The following is a 25,310-nucleotide window of genomic DNA, read 5'->3' as shown; positions in this document are numbered from 1 at the left end:
TCAAAGTAAGAGAAAATCATGCAACATGTTATACAGCCCAACCATGTACCACTGATGTACGTCTAACTTCATTGTGTAAATCGAGAGTTGTCCTCTGTACTCTTCGTGTCCTGACGGATACTCCTTAACTTAGTGACACCATGTCAGTCTGATTTGGTGTACAGTGCTTAGCTCCTGGTGACTTAGTCTTTAGGTTACCGGTGACTTACACAATACATTATTGCGCTGTTGCAACATGCACGGTTGTACTCTGTATCTCTTGATTATTGATTGCCAATAAAATCCATGTGGAGGGGAACAAGATTATAAAAAAAGAGTTGTCCTATTAATGCATTTTCTTTTCTTAAATGTATGTATGATCATCATAGAAGGTCATGTGGTTAAAATATACATAAGCCTAAAAAATGAAAATTATCCCATGAATTATTATTTTAGCCGTGTATTGAACTGAAACCCGGAGGAAAATGCAAATGAATATACCATTCCACTATTTTAGTTGAACATTCTAGAGTGACTGTGTATTTTGACCATGCGGGTCTTAAATATAGCAAAGATAGAATAAGAGATTCTTTCAAGAGAAATGAATTAGGGGTCGTTTGATAAATGATGTATCCCTTTGTAGATGATTTAGCCCCACAAGAACATGGTCCAGTCCTGCGTAAAGAGTTACATGATTTAAGCGAACGGCTTAATAAAACACACGGCTGGAATGGAAATTAAATCTAATTGTGTCGCAGGGTTGTTACATATTATCTTAGTAACATGTTTCAGTGTATTCTAAATAGTACCCTGTCTACCCGTCTGTGGGTTGATATCAATACCATAAACTAACGCATTATATTAGTGTAATTATTAATTTATTACTTCTTCATTAAATCCTAGCTCAAATGAATGTTCCTGATAAATACTATGTTGTGAATTTCTTTTCAGCCGAGATCTCTTTTATAAGATATGGAAAGGAAGTACCTGTGTCTGTGTCTTGGACTATCGGTGGCGGTGAAACTTGTTTAAAATTTGAAGACGTATTACTACTTAATTTCCAAGAAGTTATCTCTGCACTGGTTCCATTGTGCCAAGCAGTGCAACATATCATCATTGACTTTGAAATGCTTATGTTTGGTCGGTATATTCCTGCACATGAGATCATTCCAATGAGATCAGTCCTCACCGTTTGCATTAGCGACATCACGTCCACATATTCGAATGCACCAATCATATCGACTCTCAGTGATTGCTTTCCAAATGCAAAGAGTCTTGAGCTATCTTGTGACAGTAATGATTTTATACACGCTCGAAAATACCATTCCGACCCCCCACTGTCTTCCTGGAGACAGGTAAAATTAAAATTGTGGAACGGACACTCAAGAGACTTCGTCACTCTCGAGACCATCTTCCTCTCCCTTTCTTCTGCCTGTCAAAACATAGAATCACTCTTCATCAAAAGCACTAAAGCTTTCCAATGGGGCAAGTCAAGCACAACCATCAAAGCATGTAAATTACCTTATCTGACTGATATCCATCTTGAACTTCGTTGGTCTGAAGAGCACTATGCACTTCAATTGATAAAAGACTTGCTATATGACGTGCATCCTGGTTTGAAGTTTGTCAAAGTAAAAAGTGTACAGCTAGGAAACGTAGTATTGAAGAGTGTTGAATGGTCCCGAACATCTTCAGATTGTGGGTTGCGAATTGAAGGTGCAACGGCGGCTGTACCCATAACTGACTTAATTGATCTTACAACTAGTGACCTTAAAGATGTTACTGTTCTTACCCTTGTCAGTTGCAAGACTGATTTCGGTCCGTCTGAAAGTAAGTCCCTGCAACGCCCGAAGGAACTTGGTACACTGCGGGAAATCAGGTTCGTTTGTTCAGAAAACCCACTTTCCGAATCTGACAGGAACAAGCTTTCGGAGTTGTATCCTAATGTCAAAGTGACTGAAAAACAGGAGAGTCAGGAATCATCTGAAGAATCTCAGGAGGGTGCAGGGATACCTTCCAAGTTGGACAAAGCCTCCTCTCAATCACTCAAGACATCTGCCATAGGTGGGTTGATATTGATTGTTCTTCATCATGATCACCAGATAAATAGTGATTTATTCAAATTTACCTTCATGGAAATCATTTATATTTACAAGGCTTTATATTATGTAAAGAAAAAAGTTAGTAATCATAATAATAGTAATAACGGTGTATTTACCCAGGGTAGCCACTTCAGTTTCGAAACCTGTTCTCCCAGCGGGCCCTGCTGTTATCATTAACCCGGTTAAGCTAGGCTACCTATTCTGGTGCACACAGCTTTTTGAGGAATTACTTCATGCCGTACCGATTTACCTCACTTGGGTCGAGTGGAGCACACTGTGGATGAATTCCTTGCTGAAGGAAACTACGCCATGGCTGGGATTTGAACCCACGACCCTCTGTTACAAAGTCCGGAGACTAATCCACTGGGCCACGACGCTCCAAAATATTACAAATATTACAATAGGCATAATGGGGTTAATAGGAATTTACTTCTGCAGACATGGACATTTTGGGGAAAATTTACTCATGCAAATGACGCATATTTAATGAGATAGGCTAAACTCCCGTGCACTTTCTGACATTTCCTCATAAGTACCATGATGCCGATGTTTCGTTAACATCTTCCATTGTTTGAATAGACAATTCATTGTTGAAAGACATGTAGATATAATGATTTATAATATATCACCGAAATTTAAAAATAATATGTAACTAGTTGTAAGGAAAGAGGTGTTCCTTTTATTACTAACCTTTTTTTTATATACAGATGAACTTGCTGAGGAAAAGGTTGAATTTCATGAAGATACAGGCTCAAAGAACCCTGAAGGTGGAGAAGAAGAAACCTCATGGCAAGAAAAAGAAGAGGAATTTGACGTCAACCAAGGAAGCCTGCCCCGTGAATCAGGTTTCATAGGAGTAGAATAATTAGGAAAAATTGTCTTGTAGTACACAACAAGGATTTATTTGGTATTGAAACATGTGTACTAGTTTGCATGTCATTGAGGATTTCTGGACGTACTTAAATGTGTAATGTTTACAGCACGAAAGATAAAGAGGGAAGACAAAAGATAACTGTGGATTTTTTCCTTGTAATGCTAGCATGTTACTCAACTAGACCTTTTTTTATAATTTGATTTAAAAAAAACACACATTGACCCAATGGGGAAATAGATGTTTGAAAAATTGCCAAAGTTAGAAAAAATTATTGTTCAAATACGATATTCCTCTTATCATTTACAATGGATATTCCAGAATGTCCCCCGTCATGGCAGTGTTGAGCGACAATAATTTACTACAATTTTGAAGTTAAAGTTTTGCAATAAAGTAGTGCAATAGAAATATTTTTGATAATTTTCAGTACCCGATGAAGGAGATGTCGAAACCATCAAGAAGGAATGCTGCAAGAGAGTTGGAGCTGATGGGGGCAAACTTCAGCTAGAATCCTTTGGGATTTCACTTGAGATACCTCCTGGTGCAATTGACAGCAAAGAGCCACAGGATATCTCTCTGCGAGTCCTGACCGATACTCCTAATCTTGGTGATACCAAAGAGGAGATGTCAGTCTGCTTCAGTGTACAGACCTTAGCTCCTAGTGACTTAGTGCTGAGGTCACTGGTGACTTACACAATACCTCATTGCGCTGTTGCAACACGGCACTCCAGTTTAGAGGCAGTCCTTTACACAGGAGAGGGGGAATATACATCGGGTAGGTGGGCTGAATATTTCACAACCGCCCTGAATATTTCCATATACAGTGTGTATAAAAAAAAAATAAAAAAGAAAGCTTACACTTAGACAAAATCCTGTAAAATTATACATCTGTAATATCCTGAAGATTTTTCCACATTTTAAAATGGTACAGATCCATTTAAGCTAACGACGATATATCTGTCGAAAAATATTTCCGCTTGAGTGAGCACCATGCACTTACTTTTGATAAGGTAGTGAATAATGATTTGCGCAGAATTTTGAAATAGTTATGCGAATAAAAGTAGACCTTACTCATGAAGAACACGTGTAATCTATCTAGTAAAATTGGTTTGAAGACATCTTTTACATGTTTAAAACCTTTATTTCCTTGCCAAAAACATTTCGAAGAGAGCATTGCGCCCCACCCCACTCCGCCACACACCGAGGCCATCGTGACGATATTTGCTTTACAATGAGCTGTGATTGACATGAAATGGCTTAGGATCGAAAAATGAAATGTAAACCCATTTTAAATTATTAAAACTTAGTGAAAAATGCTGGAGATGTCTGATATAAACTTTTGTTCAGATTCAGTTATGTCCTAAGATCCAGCTGGCACAAAAGAGGTAAAGGCTGTGCTTACTAAGGGTTAACATTTCAATTTGGGTGGCAAAATTGTTACAATATGCTTGAACATGTATCCGTTTTATTTCAATTGACTAAAAGTGCAAGGAAAATGTATGAGAAATGTTTTGCAGGTTAAGATTGACTTCGCCCTTTCCCCTACACACAGCGTGAAAATGAGCATTTCTGCGCAAACAGATTTCTGCGAGCTTTACAAAAATACACAGTGCTCACTCAAGTGAACATTCGGTCAAAACTTTTACTTTCATTGGATAGATGAGACCCAAACCCAAGATTATATGTGAAAAATTTACCGCATGATGTATATCTTTTATTTCCCAGGGCTTTTTCAAAGTGTAAACTTTTTTTATACGCACTGTGTAAGGGTGTGTGTGTGTGTGTATATATATATAAAACTTTGTTGTGCTCAATGAATTCGCCTTTTGCGATGTTTTTGTATTCGCTCAAATAACTAATTTAAACTGTTTTTATTTTTGCAGAATATTTTCCCGAATGAACATTTTTAGCCGAGGTAGAGATAACCTTTAGGTTGTTTTTTAGCAGTTGAACTGAGGACATTAAAGGCAGCAAATCAATGTAAACAAAATTTTATTCCAGACATCTCCTCTCCAGTCTTTTTTTTTCACTGTTATTAAGTTTGTCATTTCAAGGGGATTAACAATTCACATTCACTCATTCCATACGATTTCTCAAAAAAAAAAAAACAACCCAGCTATTACAAAGGAAATCGACGAAAACATAAGCCTATTATTTCATGTGAATCATTGCTACACTAAAAGATATATCATCAATATTATCCAAGTGTATAGGGGAGGGGGCAATTGTGCTCGAGGGAGAGTTTTGACCAAGGAAACAGGTTGGATAGGATGTGGATATCTTCAAATCAATCTTCTCAGCTAAATTCCACAGTCTCTTCATGGTTAACTTTTCCTTTTTATATATAAATATTTCCAAGATCTGTTCAAATCATGTTTCGCAAAATTTTCAAAAGTAAGAGTTGCTCACTCAAGCGGAGAGACAGCCATATCGTCAATCGTTTAACCCTAAACAGGCCGGGGGGGGGTCGAATCAACCCCCCTCAACATTTTCTGCGATCATTCCGCCGCGCGAAATTTTTGGACCGCGCCACTCGCAGAGTTTATTGAGTCTCGCGCATCCTTTGAGATCAAATTTACGACGCCCGAAATTACGCAACATTTCGTAAGTGCATGTCAGACCAAAAATTGTTCCAAAACGTGATTTTGTGTACAAAATCAATGCAAATTGAGTTTTCTCATCTTATTCATTAATTCAAATCAATTGATTTCAGCACAATTATGCTTCAAAAAGTTTGTGCAATAAATCTGGCGAAAAAAACAAAGAAAAACAAAAGGTTTCAAAACATAGAAATACATAAGAAATTCATAAAACAATAAAATACATAAGAAAATGTTTTCCAAACCAAAGATTTTTAAATTGTGATTGTTAAGAATGCTACAAAGAATATTTTTACAAAAAATTAGCATTCTAGGAGCTTTATTTAGTGAATTAGAGCAAAAAGTATGACTTATGCATAAATTAGCATAATTAATTCATATAAAATAAAATCTCATTTTTGGGGGGAAATTTTACCATATAGCCTTGTAGATTACATCGCACACTACCATCGTGCAAATTTTTGCGGCGCTCGCGCGATCAGCGGCTGAGATCTCAGGGGGGGGGGGTTGAATCACCCCCCCCCCCCCGGCCACAGAAGAGCCCAAAAAGCCCGGCCTAGTTAGTGTTAAAGAGACCAATGCCGTGGCATTAGCACCTGACTGTACATGGAAAGTCCTGGGTTGATCCTCGGCCACGGCACATATGCCGTAAGCAAATAGACGGGTCAATATATAGTTTGACCCGGAACAAATTGCAACAAATGATTTGCAACTGTTTCGGGTAGTATTTGACCTTGGGAATAACATACTAAAAATCTACCAAAATCCGCACATGGGAAAGTAGTTATTTCTAAGATAGCGTCCAAGATGGCCGCCATTCACTGAAAATGGATATAACTCACTCATTATCCACCCTAGAATCCTATTTACATTCATATTCCATGGTCCAGTGGGTAAACGAATTTATTGATGGAAGGTAGAATGAATATTAGCACTCCAGTGTACCAGGAAAATCTAAGATGGCGCCCAAAATGGCTGCCGTAAGCAAAAAAATACAAAATTCAACTATTACTTACTTTAGTGGCTTTAATTTGGTTTTTGTTCAATGGTTTTAATGGTGAAGTAGTACATCGGGACAAGTAACAAGGACGGCCAGTGGTCTGGTGTGTCCAAAAATCCAAGATGGCTTCCAAAAATGGAGTTTAAAATCACTGTTAATATTTAAAATGGAAATAGCTCATATCATATCCACCTGAGATTTTGGTTTCTAGACCATGGTTCCAATGGTTGAATAATACATTGGGACAAGTTACAAGGACAGTCAGTGGTCCAGTATGCTTAAAAATCAAGATGGCTTCCAAAAATGAAATTTAAAAATGCTATTGTTATTTAAAGAAAAAACAACAACATAGTTTGTTCAATATCCGGGAATGCAATTTTTGTGCCTATACCATGGTTAAATGGGTCAAAATAATACATTGGGATAAGTTCCAAGGACGATGGGTGGTCAAGTATGTTCAAAAGTCCACAGCGGCTAAAAAGATAGTATAAATTAGCCGCTGGTATTTACAAATGGACATAGTTCATGTAACATCCGTCAAGAACATAGGATTTTTATGTCTACACCATAGGTTTAAAAGTCAAAAAATTAGTTACAATAAGTCAGTGGTTCATTGTGTCGAAAATCCAAGGTGGCTTCCAAAAAATCGGAGACTAAGATGACTGCTGCTCCTTTAACCCTAAGAAGACTGGGGGGGGGGGGTTGATTCAGCCCCCCTCCCCCGACGATTGTCGTGATAAATCCGCCGCTCGAAATTTTTTGACCGCCTCGCTCGCTGAATTTTTACTTTCAAGTCTCGCACAACTTTTGAGACCAAAATTGCGACCCCTGGTTACGCGGTTCCGAAATTACGCAACATTTGGTAAGAGCATGTAAACCCAAAATTACTCAAAAACGTGAATTTGTGTACAAATCCAATGCAAATAGTGTTTATAGCCAAAATTCATAAAATGTATCATTATTTTTCCTTTTACTGCTTAAAATCTATTAATTTTATCTTGTTTGTGATCAAAATATAGTCCCCGACAATTTCCATTGTAAAAACAAGGGGGAAAAAAAGTCGAAAAACAAGGAAATGCATAAGAAATTTAGAAAACAATAGAATACGTAAGAAAATAAATATGATGTTGACATTTTTGAAAAATAAACAAAAATTATCATTCTAGGGGCATTATTTTATTAATTAGAGCAAACTTATGATTTTACGCATAAATTAGCATAATTAATGAGCAATGAGATTTTTCGCAGAATTTGATAAATTATAGTTTTGTAGATAATGCCATGGGTAATGCGCGTGCCAATTTTCGTCGTGATCGCGCGATCGACGGCTGAGATCATAAGGGGGGGGGGGGGTATTTAGGGTTAAAAAATGGACATAGTTCATTTAAAATCCACCAAGATATGATTTCGGTGTCCACACTATGGTTTCATAGTAAAAAAATAATACGTTTGGACTGGTTACATATATGCAGTTGTCCAGTTTGCCATAAAAATCCAAGAGGGTTTTCAAAAGGCATCTAAAACGACTCATATCACGCAATAATGGTCAGAGTTCTACAATATCTATCTGTAAGAATAATGTTTGTGTCTAAATTTTGGTATGAAGGGTCAAATAATACATTCGGACAAGTAGCAAGAATGGTTAGTATTCCATTTTGTCAAAAAAAAAAATCCATGGCAGATTCTAACATTTCATCAAAATGGGTGTTGTTACCAACTCATGAAACGATAACTTATCCATTTGCATTTAAATGTAGGCACCAAGAATATTTCTCACAGAAGGATATTGTATGAACTATGTCCGTTTTAAGTAACAGCATTCTCTTCAGAACCCATTTTTTTAAGCCACCTTCGATTTAAAGGCAAAATGCATATTCTTCAGATCATGGTAACCAGTCCCAAAGTATTTTTTGACTCTTTAAACCCTGGTGTAGACACCAAAATATTATCCCCAAGGTGTATTTGTAATATTCTATATCCACTTATATGTAAGAACAGTAATTTAATACCCCCATTTTTAAATTCATTTTCGACTTTTGGAAATACCTGACACCTGACTGTCCTTTTAACTTAACCGAATGTATTACTTGACCCTTTAAACTCTAGTGTAGACAGCAAAATCATACCTCCAGGACGCATTTCTAATAAACTACGTATATTTTATGTAACAACAGTCAATTTGCACCCCATTTTTTTAAAAGCAATCTTGGATTTTTAAACATACTGGCTGATCTTGTAACTTACCCTAGTGTGTTACTTGACCCTTTAAACCATGATTTAGACACCAAACTCATATTCCCCAGACAGATATTGAACAAACTATGTCCGTTTATAAGTAACATCAGACATTTTTTTACTCCATTTTTGGAAGCCATCGTGGAATTTTGGACATACTAAATCACTGACTGTTATTGTAACTTATAATTATAATTATAATTTGACCCTTGAAACCATAGTTTAGTCACCGAAATCGTTTCTCACAGGCGGATATAAAATGACCTGTGCCACTTTTAAGTATCAGCGGCCATTTTAGAATCATTTTTTCGAAGCCATAATGGATTTGGGTCATGACTGGCCTTAAAACTTGTCCCAATATATCATTTTGAGCCATGGAACTACTGGTTTAGACATCAAAATCGCACCTCCCAGGCCGATATGAAATAAGCTACATGTATGTCCGCTTTAAGTAACAGCAGTCAATTTAGAATCAATTTTTGGAAGCCAACTTAGATTTTTTTAACAAATCAGGCGACTGACCGTCCTTGTAACTTGCCCTAAAGTATTAATTGACGCTTGAAACCAGTGGATTATACACCAAAATCACACTTCCCAGGCCGATATGAAATGAGCTTTGTCCGCTTTAAGTACCAGCAGCCTATTTTTAAGATCAATTTTTGGAAGCCATCTTCGATTTTTTGACATATCAGATCACTGACTGTCCTTGTAACTTGCCCCAATGTATTATTCGACCCATTTAATCATGGTATAGACACAAAACCATTATGTCCCAGGCGGATATGAAATGAACTATGTCATTTTAATTGTCAAGAACCATTTAAAACCCCATTTTTGTAATCCATCTTGGATTTTTTGACACCTAAGACCACTGGCTGTCCTTGTAACTTGTTCCAATGTACAATACTTCACCCTTAAAACCGTTGTATGAAAAACAACTTAAAGCCACTTAGATGAACTGTGGATTTCCAGCCAACGGCAGCCATTTTGGGCGCCATCTTGGATTTGCCAGATACACTACAGGGCTTATAATTCACTCTGGCCTGTATCAACGATTGTTTTACCGTATAGACCATGGAGTATGAACCAAAATAGGATTCTAGGGTGGATAATGAGTCAGTTGTATCCATTTTCAGTGAATGGCGGCCATCTTGAAAATAAACACTTTCCCGGATGCGGATTTTGGTAGATTTTTAGTATGTTATTCCTCTGGTCAAATAGTACCAAAAAAAAAAACCCGTTGAAAAATCATTTGTTGCAATTTGTTCCGGGTAAGGGTATTTTGGTCGTATATTGACCCGTCTAAAAATATTTAATCAACGTGATCGACAGTGCTCTTTTATCCCGCGTTCAAATGAATGAAAATGCTATACGCATACTTGGTAACGAAGTGTGCAATTGTTTTCAAAAAAGGAAAACAAATGTCAATGTGTAAATCCGGGAAAGAGCTTCAGGATATGATAAATGATGTATAAAATATGAATATTTCAAAGTCAAACCTTCGTTTTTGATACGCACTGCGTGATTTTAAACCATTTTGGCATTGTTTTAGATGCTGAAGTCAAGGAACGAATCCTACTTACAAGGTCGGGAATACCAAACTGTATCATCGAGAAAGATGTTCTAAGACTGCAGATGGATCATTTCTCTTGGTTTAGCTTGGGATTCATCAACAGTTTGTTCTTCAGAGGGAAACAAATGTGTTGTTTGCCATTTGCCGAGAAGGCACTACCAGTGGAAAGGGTGCCCGTCATTTTACGTGTACATCTCTTTGATGATATCCGAGGGAACGAAGAGGTATCAATCCTTTTAAAAACCGTCATTTCTAAACATTTGACGGTTGGAATGTTTGCAGAACAAACTTAAAAATAAATTATGACATCGGACAATAGATTTCGCATTTATTTTTCTTAGATCAATTTAGGGGTAATTATGACATTTTCATTCTATCTCAGACGGTCTGTCGTATTTGAGTTTAAGTTCTGTCTAAAAGATTAATCCGATTAAATATTTGGAGAAGCGCAAATTCAACCATCTCGACCAACATTTTCCATGACCTTTTTTTCAAATCTCGCGGACCTCTTGACACGAAATTTGGGAGACCAAGACCAAGAAGGCGATTTATTATTATTACCATCATTATTTCAACCTGAATTGTTATCAACGGACAATATACCCAATCTATCCCATTATTTGATTGTTTTGATTGTTATGGCAGATGATAATGAGAAAAGAAAATCGTGTAGGATTTGATGTTATTCATCCTGCAACAGAACTTCCAATCAACGTGACAGAAGAGGACGTCACAATGACCTGTTTCATTAAAGATGATCGTGTTGGAGACGCGGTAAGTTTGAAAACCAAAGGAAATGTTCACTTTATTTTCACATATGTATATATATATATAATTGTGATGAGCAAGGACCTAAACATTGCGTGGGTGCTTCAGTGAGTAATATATTGGCGAAGAAGCTCAAAAAGCATTGAAGCTAGAGACATAGCCTGGATTTCTTCAACTTTTACAATGGTAGGTCATTTGTCTATTGTATTTGTGATTAAGTTATGATAAATCATCGATAAATCTCGGTTTCGTTTTTTGTGGGACGCACTGTAATAACGTAATATCGTTATATATATATATATATATATATATATATATATATATATATATATATATATATATATATATACATACACATGTATATATACACATGTGTATATATATATATATATATACATATATATTGGCGAAGAAGCTCAAAAAGCATTGAGCTAGAGACGTAGCCTGGATTTCTTCAACTTTTATTAGTACAAGCTTTCGGCCATATATATATATATATATATATATATATATATATATATATATATATGCTGTATACACCTATGTATATTTAAGGATGATACAATTAACATAATACATGTATATTCACATCATAAGCAACATATATTTAGATCAATCATGCAGAGTACAATGAATATTTCCACAACTAATTTTGATGTTCGTATCACGTCCTTAATCTTGACGTTTTCAAGCTGATATTTATCAGAATCCCCCCCCCCCCGACAACAAGTAGAACTATTAGATAGTAGTCATTCTTGCTGTGACATGGCCATGATAGATTTAGCATCGACACATCCCAAGAGAGAGAGAGAGAAATATATATATATATAACAAAATACTGCTGAATAAAATGGTTTCATTGCCAATAAAGTTTTTTATTGTTTACTCGAATTTTCGACGGTCCTCCGTCTTCTTCAGGAGTTTAATATATATATATATATATATATATATATATATATATATATATATATATATATATTAACACCTCACACACGTTCAATCATCATCACACCTCACACTCGCTCTATCGCATCACACCCTCACACCATTAACACCTCACATACGTTCAATCATCATTACACCTCACACTCGCTCTATCACAGTCACACCCACACACCATTAACGCCTCACAAACGTTCAATCATCATTACACCCTAACACCATTAACACCTCACAAACGTTCAATCATCATTACACCTCACACTCGCTCTAATACCACCACACCCACACACCATTAACACCTGACACACGTTCAATCATCATTACACATCACACCCTCACACCATTAACACCTCACACACGTTCAATCATCATTACACCCTCACACCATTAACACCTCACATACGTTCAATCATCATTAAACCTCACACTCGCTCTATTCCATCACACCCACACACCATTAACACCTCACACACGTTCAATCATCATTACACATCACACCAACACACCATTAGCACCTCACACACGTTCAATCATCATTACACCTCACACTCGCTCTGTCCCAACACACCCACACACCATTAACACCTCACACACGTTCAATCATCATCACACCTCACACTCGCTCTATCGCATCACATCCACACACCATTAACACCTCACACACGTTCAATCATCATTACACCTCACACTCGCTCTATCGCATCACACCCACACACCATTAACACCTCACACACGTTCAATCATCATTACACCCTCACACCATTAACACCTCACATACGTTCAATCATCATTACACCTCACACTCGCTCTATCACAGTCACACCCACACACCATTAACACCTCACACACGTTCAATTATGATTACACATCACACCCACACACCATTAACACCTCACACACGTTCAATCATCATTACACCTCACACTCGCTCTGTCCCATCACACCCACACACCATTAACACCTCACACACGTTCAATCATCATTACACCCTCACATCATTAACACCTCACATATATATATATGTTGTGTGTCTGTCTTTTATAGATTGTCGAATACAACGACTTATGGAGAGGAGCAGACAGGATGAGGTCCTTTAGGTTGGACCTGACCAATCAACCCGATAGAGCACTTGTGGACTTGAAAGTCGGTCAGAAAGGACAACGACAGGAGGAACTTATTTGTATATTAAGGTTTACATCTCTCAGCAGATCGCCTCGCCCTCATGACCTAGGTATTTTCTTCGTTGGAAATATTGTAATTATGTTCCTTTTAATCCATGCTCTAAAGTTTATAACAATGGCATCCATTGGCAGGACATTTAACATATTACAGTGCAAAGCCAATCATTATGGTGGGTATTCTCAAAGCAATAATTTTAAATTAAGAGATGAATTAACATTTCATGTTTATCATAGATACCATTCATTCTGTTATTAAAATGCCATTTTCCAATAATGTACAGATATATAGATGTGGATAGATGGGGGGGGGGGGGGGAGGGATGACTTGAGTATAAAATGATCTTTACTGGCACGGCTTTGGGATGTACAATTTCATGTCTTTCATCATTGACATATATTGGGAAGAAAGCATACTTAAGCAATAATTACATTCCTGGCTGCTTCTCTCTTGACATCTTTTATGAAGGACAACTAGAAGGTGCTACAGGTCAAACACCACATCAACAAATAGAAAAAAGTCTTGAGTAAGTTGCAATCATTTACTTTCCCTTTAATTATATAATAAGCCATAGTTGATTGAGACTGAAGGTGGACAATGATTGGAGAGTTGCATTTCACTGAAAAGAAGGTATATCTAGATACACTCCTTTTTTAGTGAATCAGTTGTTTTTATGCTACCAGATTCCTTTATCGAATATTTATGTTGATATAGATGATAGGGCTATATTTTCTTAGATTAAGTAATTCCTCCTCCTAATTTTCAGATTGATTTGTAAGAATTTTGCAATATTTTCAATTTCTATGGACTATTCTATTGTAGCACCTCCTTTAATCGCATCACACCCTCACACCATTAACACCTCACACACGTTCAATCATCATCACACATCACACTCGCTCTATCACCATCACACCCACACACCATTAACACCTCACACAATTTCAATCATCATCACACCTCACACTCGCTCTATCACCATCACACCCACACACCATTAACACCGCACACACGTTCAATCATCATTACACCCTCACACCATAAACACCTCACACACGTTCAATCATCATTGCAACTCACACTCGCTCTAATACCACCACACCCACACACCATTAACACCTCACACAATTTCAATCATCATCACACCTCACACTCGCTCTATCACCATCACACCCACACACCATTAACACCGCACACACATTCAATCATCATTACACCCTCACACCATTAACACCTCACACACGTTCAATAATGATAATAATAATAATAATAATAATAATAATAATAATAATAATAATAATAATAGGCATTTATATAGCGCCATCTATCTAGAAATATTCTATTCCGAGGCGCGTTGTTATTATTATTAACCCGGCTGTAGCTCGAGCTGCCTTTCAGCGCTCATGCATTCAAGGAATACCCTGCCGGGTACCCATTCACCTCACCTGGGTCGAATCCAGGACAATGTGGATAAATTTATTGCTAAAGGAAATTACGTCATCATTACATCTGACACTGGCTCTATCGCATCACACCCACACACCATTAACACCTCACACACGTTAAATCATCATTACACCTCACACTCGCTCTATCGCATCACACCCCAACACCATTAACACCTCACACACGTTCAATCATCATCACACCCTGACATGCTCAATCATCACCACACCCTCACACGCTCAATCATCATCACACCCACACACGCTCAATCATCATCACACCCTCACATGCTCAATCATCATCACACCCACACACGCTCAATCATCATCACACCCACACATGCTCAATCATCATCACACCCACACACGCTCAATCATCACCACACCCTCACACGCTCAATCATCATCACACCCACACACGCTCAATCATCATCACAACCACACATGCTCAATCATCATCACACCCTCACATGCTCAATCATCATCACACCCACACATGCTCAATCATCATCACACCCACACACGCTCAATCATCATCACACCCTCACATGCTCAATCATCATCACACCCTCACATGCTCAATCATCATCACACCCTCACATGCTCTATCATCATCACACCCTCACATGCTCAATCATCAACACACCCACACATGCTCAATCATCATCACACCCTCACATGCTAAATCATCATCACATCCACACATGCTCAATCATCATCACACCCACACACGTTCAATCATCATCACACCCACACATGATCAATCATCATCACACCCACACATGCTCAATCACCATCACACCCACACATGCTCAATCATCATCACACATGCTCAATAATCATCACACCCAAACATGCTCAATCATCATCACACCCACACACGCTCAATCATCATCACACCCACACATGATCAATCATCATCACACCCACACATGCTCAATCATCATCACACCCACACATGCTCAATCATCATCACATCCACACATGCTCGATCATCATCACATCCACACATGCTCAATCATCATCCCACCCTGACATGCTCAATCATCACCACACCCTCACACGCTCAATCATCATCACACCCACACACGCTCAATCATCATCACACCCTCACATGCTCAATCATCATCACACCCTCACGTGCTCAATCATCATCACAACCTCACATGCTCAATCACCATCACACCCTCACATGCTCAATCATCAACACACCCACACATGCTCAATCATCATCACACCCACACATGCTCAATCATCATCACACCCTCACATGCTAAATCATCATCACACCCTCACATGCTCAATCATCATCACACCCTCACATGCTCAATCATCATCAAACCCTCGCATGCTTAATCATCATCACACCCTCACATACTCAATCATCAACACACCCACACATGCTCAATCATCATCACACCCTCACATGCTAAATCATCATCACACCGACACATGCTCAATCATCATCACACCCTCACATGCTCAATCATCATCACACCCTCACATGCTCAATCATCATCAAACCCTCACATGCTCAATCATCATCACACCCTCACATGCTAAATCATCATCACACCGACACATGCTCAATCATCATCACACCCACACATGCTCAATCATCATCACACCCACACATGCTCAATCATCATCACACCCTCACATGCTAAATCATCATCACAGCCACACATGCTCAATCATCATCACACCCACACATGCTCAATCATCATCACACCCTCACATGCTAAATCATCATCACACCCTCACATGCTAAATCATCATCACACCCACACACGCTCAATCATCATCACACCCACACATGATCAATCATCATCACACCCACACATGCTCAATCACCATCACACCCACACATGCTCAATCATCATCACACATGCTCAATAATCATCACACCCAAACATGCTCAATCATCATCACACCCACACACGCTCAATCATCATCACACCAACACATGATCAATCATCATCACACCCACACATGCTCAATCATCATCACACCCACACATGCTCAATCATCATCACACCCTCACATGCTAAATCATCATCACACCCACACATGCTCAATCATCATTACACCCACACATGCTCAATCATCATCACACCCACACACGCTCAATCATCACACCCACACACGCTCAATCATCATCACACCCTCACATGCTCAATCATCATCACACCCACACATGCTCAATCATCATCACACCCTCACATGCTCAATCATCATCACACCCACACATGCTCAATCATCATCACACCCACACACGCTCAATCATCATCACACCCTCACATGCTCAATCATCAGCACACCCTCACATGCTCAATCATCATCACACCCTCACATGCTCTATCATCATCACACCCTCACATGCTCAATCATCAACACACCCACACATGCTCAATCATCATCACACCCTCACATGCTAAATCATCATCACACCCACACATGCTCAATCATCATTACACCCACACATGCTCAATCATCATCACACCCACACACGCTCAATCATCATCACACCCACACACGCTCAATCATCATCACACCCTCACATGCTCAATCATCATCACACCCACACATGCTCAATCATCATCACACCCTCACATGCTCAATCATCATCACACCCACACATGCTCAATCATCATCACACCCACACACGCTCAATCATCATCACACCCTCACATGCTCAATCATCATCACACCCTCACATGCTCAATCATCATCACACCCTCACATGCTCTATCATCATCACACCCTCACATGCTCAATCATCAACACACCCACACATGCTCAATCATCATCACACCCTCACATGCTAAATCATCATCACATCCACACATGCTCAATCATCATCACACCCACACACGTTCAATCATCATCACACCCACACATGATCAATCATCATCACACCCACACATGCTCAATCACCATCACACCCACACATGCTCAATCATCATCACACATGCTCAATAATCATCACACCCAAACATGCTCAATCATCATCACACCCACACACGCTCAATCATCATCACACCCACACATGATCAATCATCATCACACCCACACATGCTCAATCATCATCACACCCACACATGCTCAATCATCATCACATCCACACATGCTCGATCATCATCACATCCACACATGCTCAATCATCATCCCACCCTGACATGCTCAATCATCACCACACCCTCACACGCTCAATCATCATCACACCCACACACGCTCAATCATCATCACACCCTCACATGCTCAATCATCATCACACCCTCACGTGCTCAATCATCATCACAACCTCACATGCTCAATCACCATCACACCCTCACATGCTCAATCATCAACACACCCACACATGCTCAATCATCATCACACCCACACATGCTCAATCATCATCACACCCTCACATGCTAAATCATCATCACACCCTCACATGCTCAATCATCATCACACCCTCACATGCTCAATCATCATCAAACCCTCGCATGCTTAATCATCATCACACCCTCACATACTCAATCATCAACACACCCATACATGCTCAATCATCATCACACCCTCACATGCTAAATCATCATCACACCGACACATGCTCAATCATCATCACACCCTCACATGCTCAATCATCATCACACCCTCACATGCTCAATCATCATCAAACCCTCACATGCTCAATCATCATCACACCCTCACATGCTAAATCATCATCACACCGACACATGCTCAATCATCATCACACCCACACATGCTCAATCATCATCACACCCACACATGCTCAATCATCATCACACCCTCACATGCTAAATCATCATCACAGCCACACATGCTCAATCATCATCACACCCACACATGCTCAATCATCATCACACCCTCACATGCTAAATCATCATCACACCCTCACATGCTAAATCATCATCACACCCACACACGCTCAATCATCATCACACCCACACATGATCAATCATCATCACACCCACACATGCTCAATCACCATCACACCCACACATGCTCAATCATCATCACACATGCTCAATAATCATCACACCCAAACATGCTCAATCATCATCACACCCACACACGCTCAATCATCATCACACCAACACATGATCAATCATCATCACACCCACACATGCTCAATCATCATCACACCCACACATGCTCAATCATCATCACATCCACACATGCTCGATCATCATCACATCCACACATGCTCAATCATCATCCCACCCTGACATGCTCAATCATCACCACACCCTCACACGCTCAACCATCATCACACCCACACACGCTCAATCATCATCACACCCTCACATGCTCAATCATCATCACACCCTCACATGCTCAATCATCATCACACCCTCACATGCTCAATCATCATCACACCCTCACATGCTCAATCATCAACACACCCACACATGCTCAATCATCATCACACCCTCACATGCTAAATCATCATCACACCCACACATGCTCAATCATCATTACACCCACACATGCTCAATCATCATCACACCCACACACGCTCAATCATCACACCCACACACGCTCAATCATCATCACACCCTCATACGCTCAATCATCATCACACCCTCACACGCTCAATCATTATCACACCCTGACATGCTCAATCATCACCACACCTTCACACGCTCAATCATCATCACACCCACACATGCTCAATCATCATCACACCCACACACGCTCAATCATCAAACCCACACATGCTCAATCATCATCACACCCACACATGCTCAATCATCATCACACCCACACATGCTCAATCATCATCACACCCACACATGCTCAATCATCACCACACCCTCACACGCTCAATCATCATCACACCCACACACGCTCAATCATCATCACACCCTCACATGCTCAATCATCATCACACCCTCACATGCTCAATCATCATCACACCTTCACATGCTCAATCATCATCACACCCACACATGCTCAATCATCATCACACCCACACACGCTCAATCATCATCACACCCACACACGCTCAATCATCATCACACCCACACACGCTCAATCATCATCACACCCTCACATGCTCAATCATCATCACCACACCTTCACATGCTCAATCATCATCACACCCTCACATGCTCAATCATCATCACACCCTCACTTGCTCAATCATCAACACACCCACACATGCTCAATCATCATCACACCCTCACATGCTAAATCATCATCACACCCACACATGCTCAATCATCATCACACCCACACATGCTCAATCATCATCACACCCTCACATGCTCAATCATCATCACACCCACACATGCTCAATCATCATGACACCCTCACATGCTCAATCATCATCACACCCACACATGCTCAATCATCATCACACCCACACACGCTCAATCATCAAACCCACACATGCTCAATCATCATCACACCCTCACATGCTCAATCATCATCACACCCACACACGCTCAATCATCATCACACCCACACATGCTCAATCATCATCACACCCTCACATGCTAAATCATCATCACACCCACACATGCTCAATCATCATCACACCCTCAAATGCTCAATCATCATCACACCCACACACGCTCAATCATCATGACACCCTCACATGCTCAATCATCATCACACCCTCACATGCTAAATCATCATCACACCCTCACATGCTCAATCATCATCACACCCACACACGCTCAATCATCATGACACCCTCACATGCTCAATCATCATCACACCCACACATGCTCAATCATCATCACACCCACACACGCTCAATCATCAAACCCACACATGCTCAATCATCATCACACCCACACACGCTCAATCATCATCACACCCACACATGCTCAATCATCATCACACCCACACATGCTCAATCATCACCACACCCTCACACGCTCAATCATCATCACACCCACACACGCTCAATCATCATCACACCCTCACATGCTCAATCATCATCACACCCTCACATGCTCAATCATCATCACACCTTCACATGCTCAATCATCATCACACCCTCACATGCTCAATCATCAACACACCCACACATGCTCAATCATCATCACACCCTCACATGCTCAATCATCATCACACCCACACACGCTCAATCATCATCACACCCTCACATGCTCAATCATCATCACACCCTCACATGCTCAATCATCATCACACCTTCACATGCTCAATCATCATCACACCCTCACATGCTCAATCATCAACACACCCACACATGCTCAATCATCATCACACCCTCACATGCTCAATCATCATCACACCCACACATGCTCAATCATCATCACACCCACACATGCTCAATCATCATCACACCCACACATGCTCAATCATCATCACACCCACACACGCTCAATCATCAAACCCACACATGCTCAATCATCATCACACCCTCACATGCTCAATCATCATCACACCCACACACGCTCAATCATCATCACACCCACACACGCTCAATCATCATCACACCCTCACATGCTAAATCATCATCACACCCTCACATGCTAAATCATCATCACACCCTCACATGCTCAATCATCATCACACCCTCACATGCTCAATCATCATCACACCCACACACGCTCAATCATCATGACACCCTCACATGCTCAATCATCATCACATCCACACATGCTCAATCATCATCACACCCACACACGCTCAATCATCATCACATCCACACATGCTCAATCATCATCACACCCACACACGCTCAATCATCATCACACCCACACACGCTCAATCATCATCACACCCACACATGCTCAATCATCATCACACCCACACATGCTCAATCATCATCACACCCTCACATGCTCAATCATCATCACACCCTCACATGCTAAATCATCATCACACCCACACATGCTCAATCATCATCACACCCACACATGCTCAATCATCATCACACCCTCACATGCTCAATCATCATCACACCCTCACATGCTCAATCATCATCACACCCACACATGCTCAATCATCATCACACCCACACACGCTCAATCATCATCACACCCACACATGCTCAATCATCATCACACCCACGCATGCTCAATCATCATCACACCCTCACATGCTCAATCACTATCACACCCACACACGCTCAATCATCATCACACCCACACATGCTCAATCATCATCACACTCTCACATGCTCAATCATCATCACACCCACACACGCTCAATCATCATCACACCCACACACGCTCAATCATCATCACACCCACACATGCTCAATCATCATCACACCCACACATGCTCAATCATCATCACATCCTCACATGCTCAATCATCATCACACCCTCACATGCTCAATCATTATCACACCCACACACGCTCAATCATCATCACACCCTCACATGCTCAATCATCATCACACTCTCACATGCTCAATCATCATCACAACCACACATGCTCAATCATCATCACACCCACACACGCTCAATCATCATCACACCCACACACGCTCAATCATCACCACACCCTCACACGCTCAATCATCATCACATCCTCACATGCTCAATCATCATCACACCCTCACATGCTCAATCATCATCACACCCTCACATGCTCAATCATCATCACACCCTCACTTGCTCAATCATCAACACACCCACACATGCTCAATCATCATCACACCCTCACATGCTCAATCATCATCACACCCTCACATGCTCAATCATCATCACACCCACACATGCTCAATCATCATCACACCCACACACGCTCAATCATCATCACACCCACACATGCTCAATCATCATCACACCCACACATGCTCAATCATCATCACACCCTCACATGCTCAATCATTATCACACCCACACACGCTCAATCATCATCACACCCTCACATGCTCAATCATCATCACACTCTCACATGCTCAATCATCATCACACCCACACACGCTCAATCATCATCACACCCACACACGCTCAATCATCATCACACCCACACATGCTCAATCATCACCACACCCTCACACGCTCAATCATCATCACATCCTCACATGCTCAATCATCATCACATCCTCACATGCTCAATCATCATCACACCCTCACATGCTCAATCATTATCACACCCACACACGCTCAATCATCATCACACCCTCACATGCTCAATCATCATCACACTCTCACATGCTCAATCATCATCACACCCACACACGCTCAATCATCATCACACCCACACACGCTCAATCATCATCACACCCACACATGCTCAATCATCACCACACCCTCACACGCTCAATCATCATCACATCCTCACATGCTCAATCATCATCACACCCTCACATGCTAAATCATCATCACACCCACACATGCTCAATCATCATCACACCCTCACATGCTAAATCATCATCACACCCTCACATGCTAAATCATCATCACACCCACACATGCTCAATCATCATCACACCCACACATGCTCAATCATCATCACACCCTCACATGCTCAATCATCATCACACCCTCACATGCTCAATCATCATCACACCCACACATGCTCAATCATCATCACACCCACACACGCTCAATCATCATCACACCCACACATGCTCAATCATCATCACACCCACACATGCTCAATCATCATCACACCCTCACATGCTCAATCATTATCACACCCACACACGCTCAATCATCATCACACCCTCACATGCTCAATCATCATCACACTCTCACATGCTCAATCATCATCACACCCACATACGCTCAATCATCATCACACCCACACACGCTCAATCATCATCACACCCACACATGCTCAATCATCACCACACCCTCACACGCTCAATCATCATCACATCCTCACATGCTCAATCATCATCACACCCTCACATGCTAAATCATCATCACACCCACACATGCTCAATCATCATCACACCCTCACATGCTAAATCATCATCACACCCACACATGCTCAATCATCATCACACCCACACATGCTCAATCATCATCACACCCACACATGCTCAATCATCATCACACCCTCACATGCTCAATCATCATCACACCCTCACTTGCTCAATCATCAACACACCCACACATGCTCAATCATCATCACACCCTCACATGCTAAATCATCATCACACCCTCACTTGCTCAATCATCAACACACCCACACATGCTCAATCATCATCACACCCTCACATGCTAAATCATCATCACACCCTCACTTGCTCAATCATCAACACACCCACACATGCTCAATCATCATCACACCCTCACATGCTAAATCATCATCACACCCACACATGCTCAATCATCATCACACCCACACATGCTCAATCATCATCACACCCTCACATGCTCAATCATCATCACACCCACACATGCTCAATCATCATGACACCCTCACATGCTCAATCATCATCACACCCACACATGCTCAATCATCATCACACCCACACACGCTCAATCATCAAACCCACACATGCTCAATCATCATCACACCCTCACATGCTCAATCATCATCACACCCACACACGCTCAATCATCATCACACCCACACATGCTCAATCATCATCACACCCACACATGCTCAATCATCATCACACCCACACACGCTCAATCATCAAACCCACACATGCTCAATCATCATCACATCCACACATGCTCAATCATCATCACACCCTCACATGCTCAATCATCATCACACCCACACACGCTCAATCATCAAACCCACACATGCTCAATCATCATCACACCCACACACGCTCAATCATCATCACACCCTCACATGCTAAATCATCATCACACCCACACATGCTCAATCATCATCACACCCTCACATGCTCAATCATCATCACACCCTCACTTGCTCAATCATCAACACACCCACACATGCTCAATCATCATCACACCCTCACATGCTAAATCATCATCACACCCACACATGCTCAATCATCATCACACCCACACATGCTCAATCATCATCACACCCTCACATGCTCAATCATCATCACACCCACACATGCTCAATCATCATGACACCCTCACATGTTCAATCATCATCACACCCACACATGCTCAATCATCATGACACCCTCACATGCTCAATCATCATCACACCCACACATGCTCAATCATCATCACACCCACACACGCTCAATCATCAAACCCACACATGCTCAATCATCATCACACCCACACACGCTCAATCATCATCACACCCACACATGCTCAATCATCATCACACCCACACATGCTCAATCATCACCACACCCTCACACGCTCAATCATCATCACACCCACACACGCTCAATCATCATCACACCCTCACATGCTCAATCATCATCACACCCTCACATGCTCAATCATCATCACACCTTCACATGCTCAATCATCATCACACCCTCACATGCTCAATCATCAACACACCCACACATGCTCAATCATCATCACACCCTCACATGCTCAATCATCATCACACCCACACATGCTAAATCATCATCACACCCACACATGCTCAATCATCATCACACCCTCAAATGCTCAATCATCATCACACCCACACACGCTCAATCATCATGACACCCTCACATGCTCAATCATCATCACACCCACACATGCTCAATCATCATCACACCCACACACGCT

At 40.8% G+C, this 25,310-nt stretch overlaps 1 protein-coding gene across 1 annotated transcript in view; it reads left to right on the top strand.

The window, feature by feature from the left end:
- The window catches only part of LOC129266952 (uncharacterized), a 44,751-nt gene that overhangs the window by 7,542 nt on the left and 11,899 nt on the right, over nt 1–25,310 (top strand). Inside the window, exons 6-12 of the mRNA XM_064104276.1 lie at nt 931–2,043; nt 2,789–2,926; nt 3,380–3,727; nt 10,340–10,584; nt 11,006–11,134; nt 13,115–13,301; nt 13,718–13,775. Of these exons, the coding sequence (XP_063960346.1) occupies nt 931–2,043; nt 2,789–2,926; nt 3,380–3,727; nt 10,340–10,584; nt 11,006–11,134; nt 13,115–13,301; nt 13,718–13,775 (2,218 nt within the window). The remainder of the gene's footprint in view (nt 1–930; nt 2,044–2,788; nt 2,927–3,379; nt 3,728–10,339; nt 10,585–11,005; nt 11,135–13,114; nt 13,302–13,717; nt 13,776–25,310) is intronic.

Source organism: Lytechinus pictus, chromosome 8, assembly GCF_037042905.1.
Source record: "Lytechinus pictus isolate F3 Inbred chromosome 8, Lp3.0, whole genome shotgun sequence".
In the NCBI taxonomy this organism is placed as follows: Eukaryota; Metazoa; Echinodermata; class Echinoidea; order Temnopleuroida; family Toxopneustidae; genus Lytechinus; species Lytechinus pictus.
Note: the sequence above shows the minus strand (reverse complement) of the source record. Positions and strands in the feature narration are given on the sequence as shown.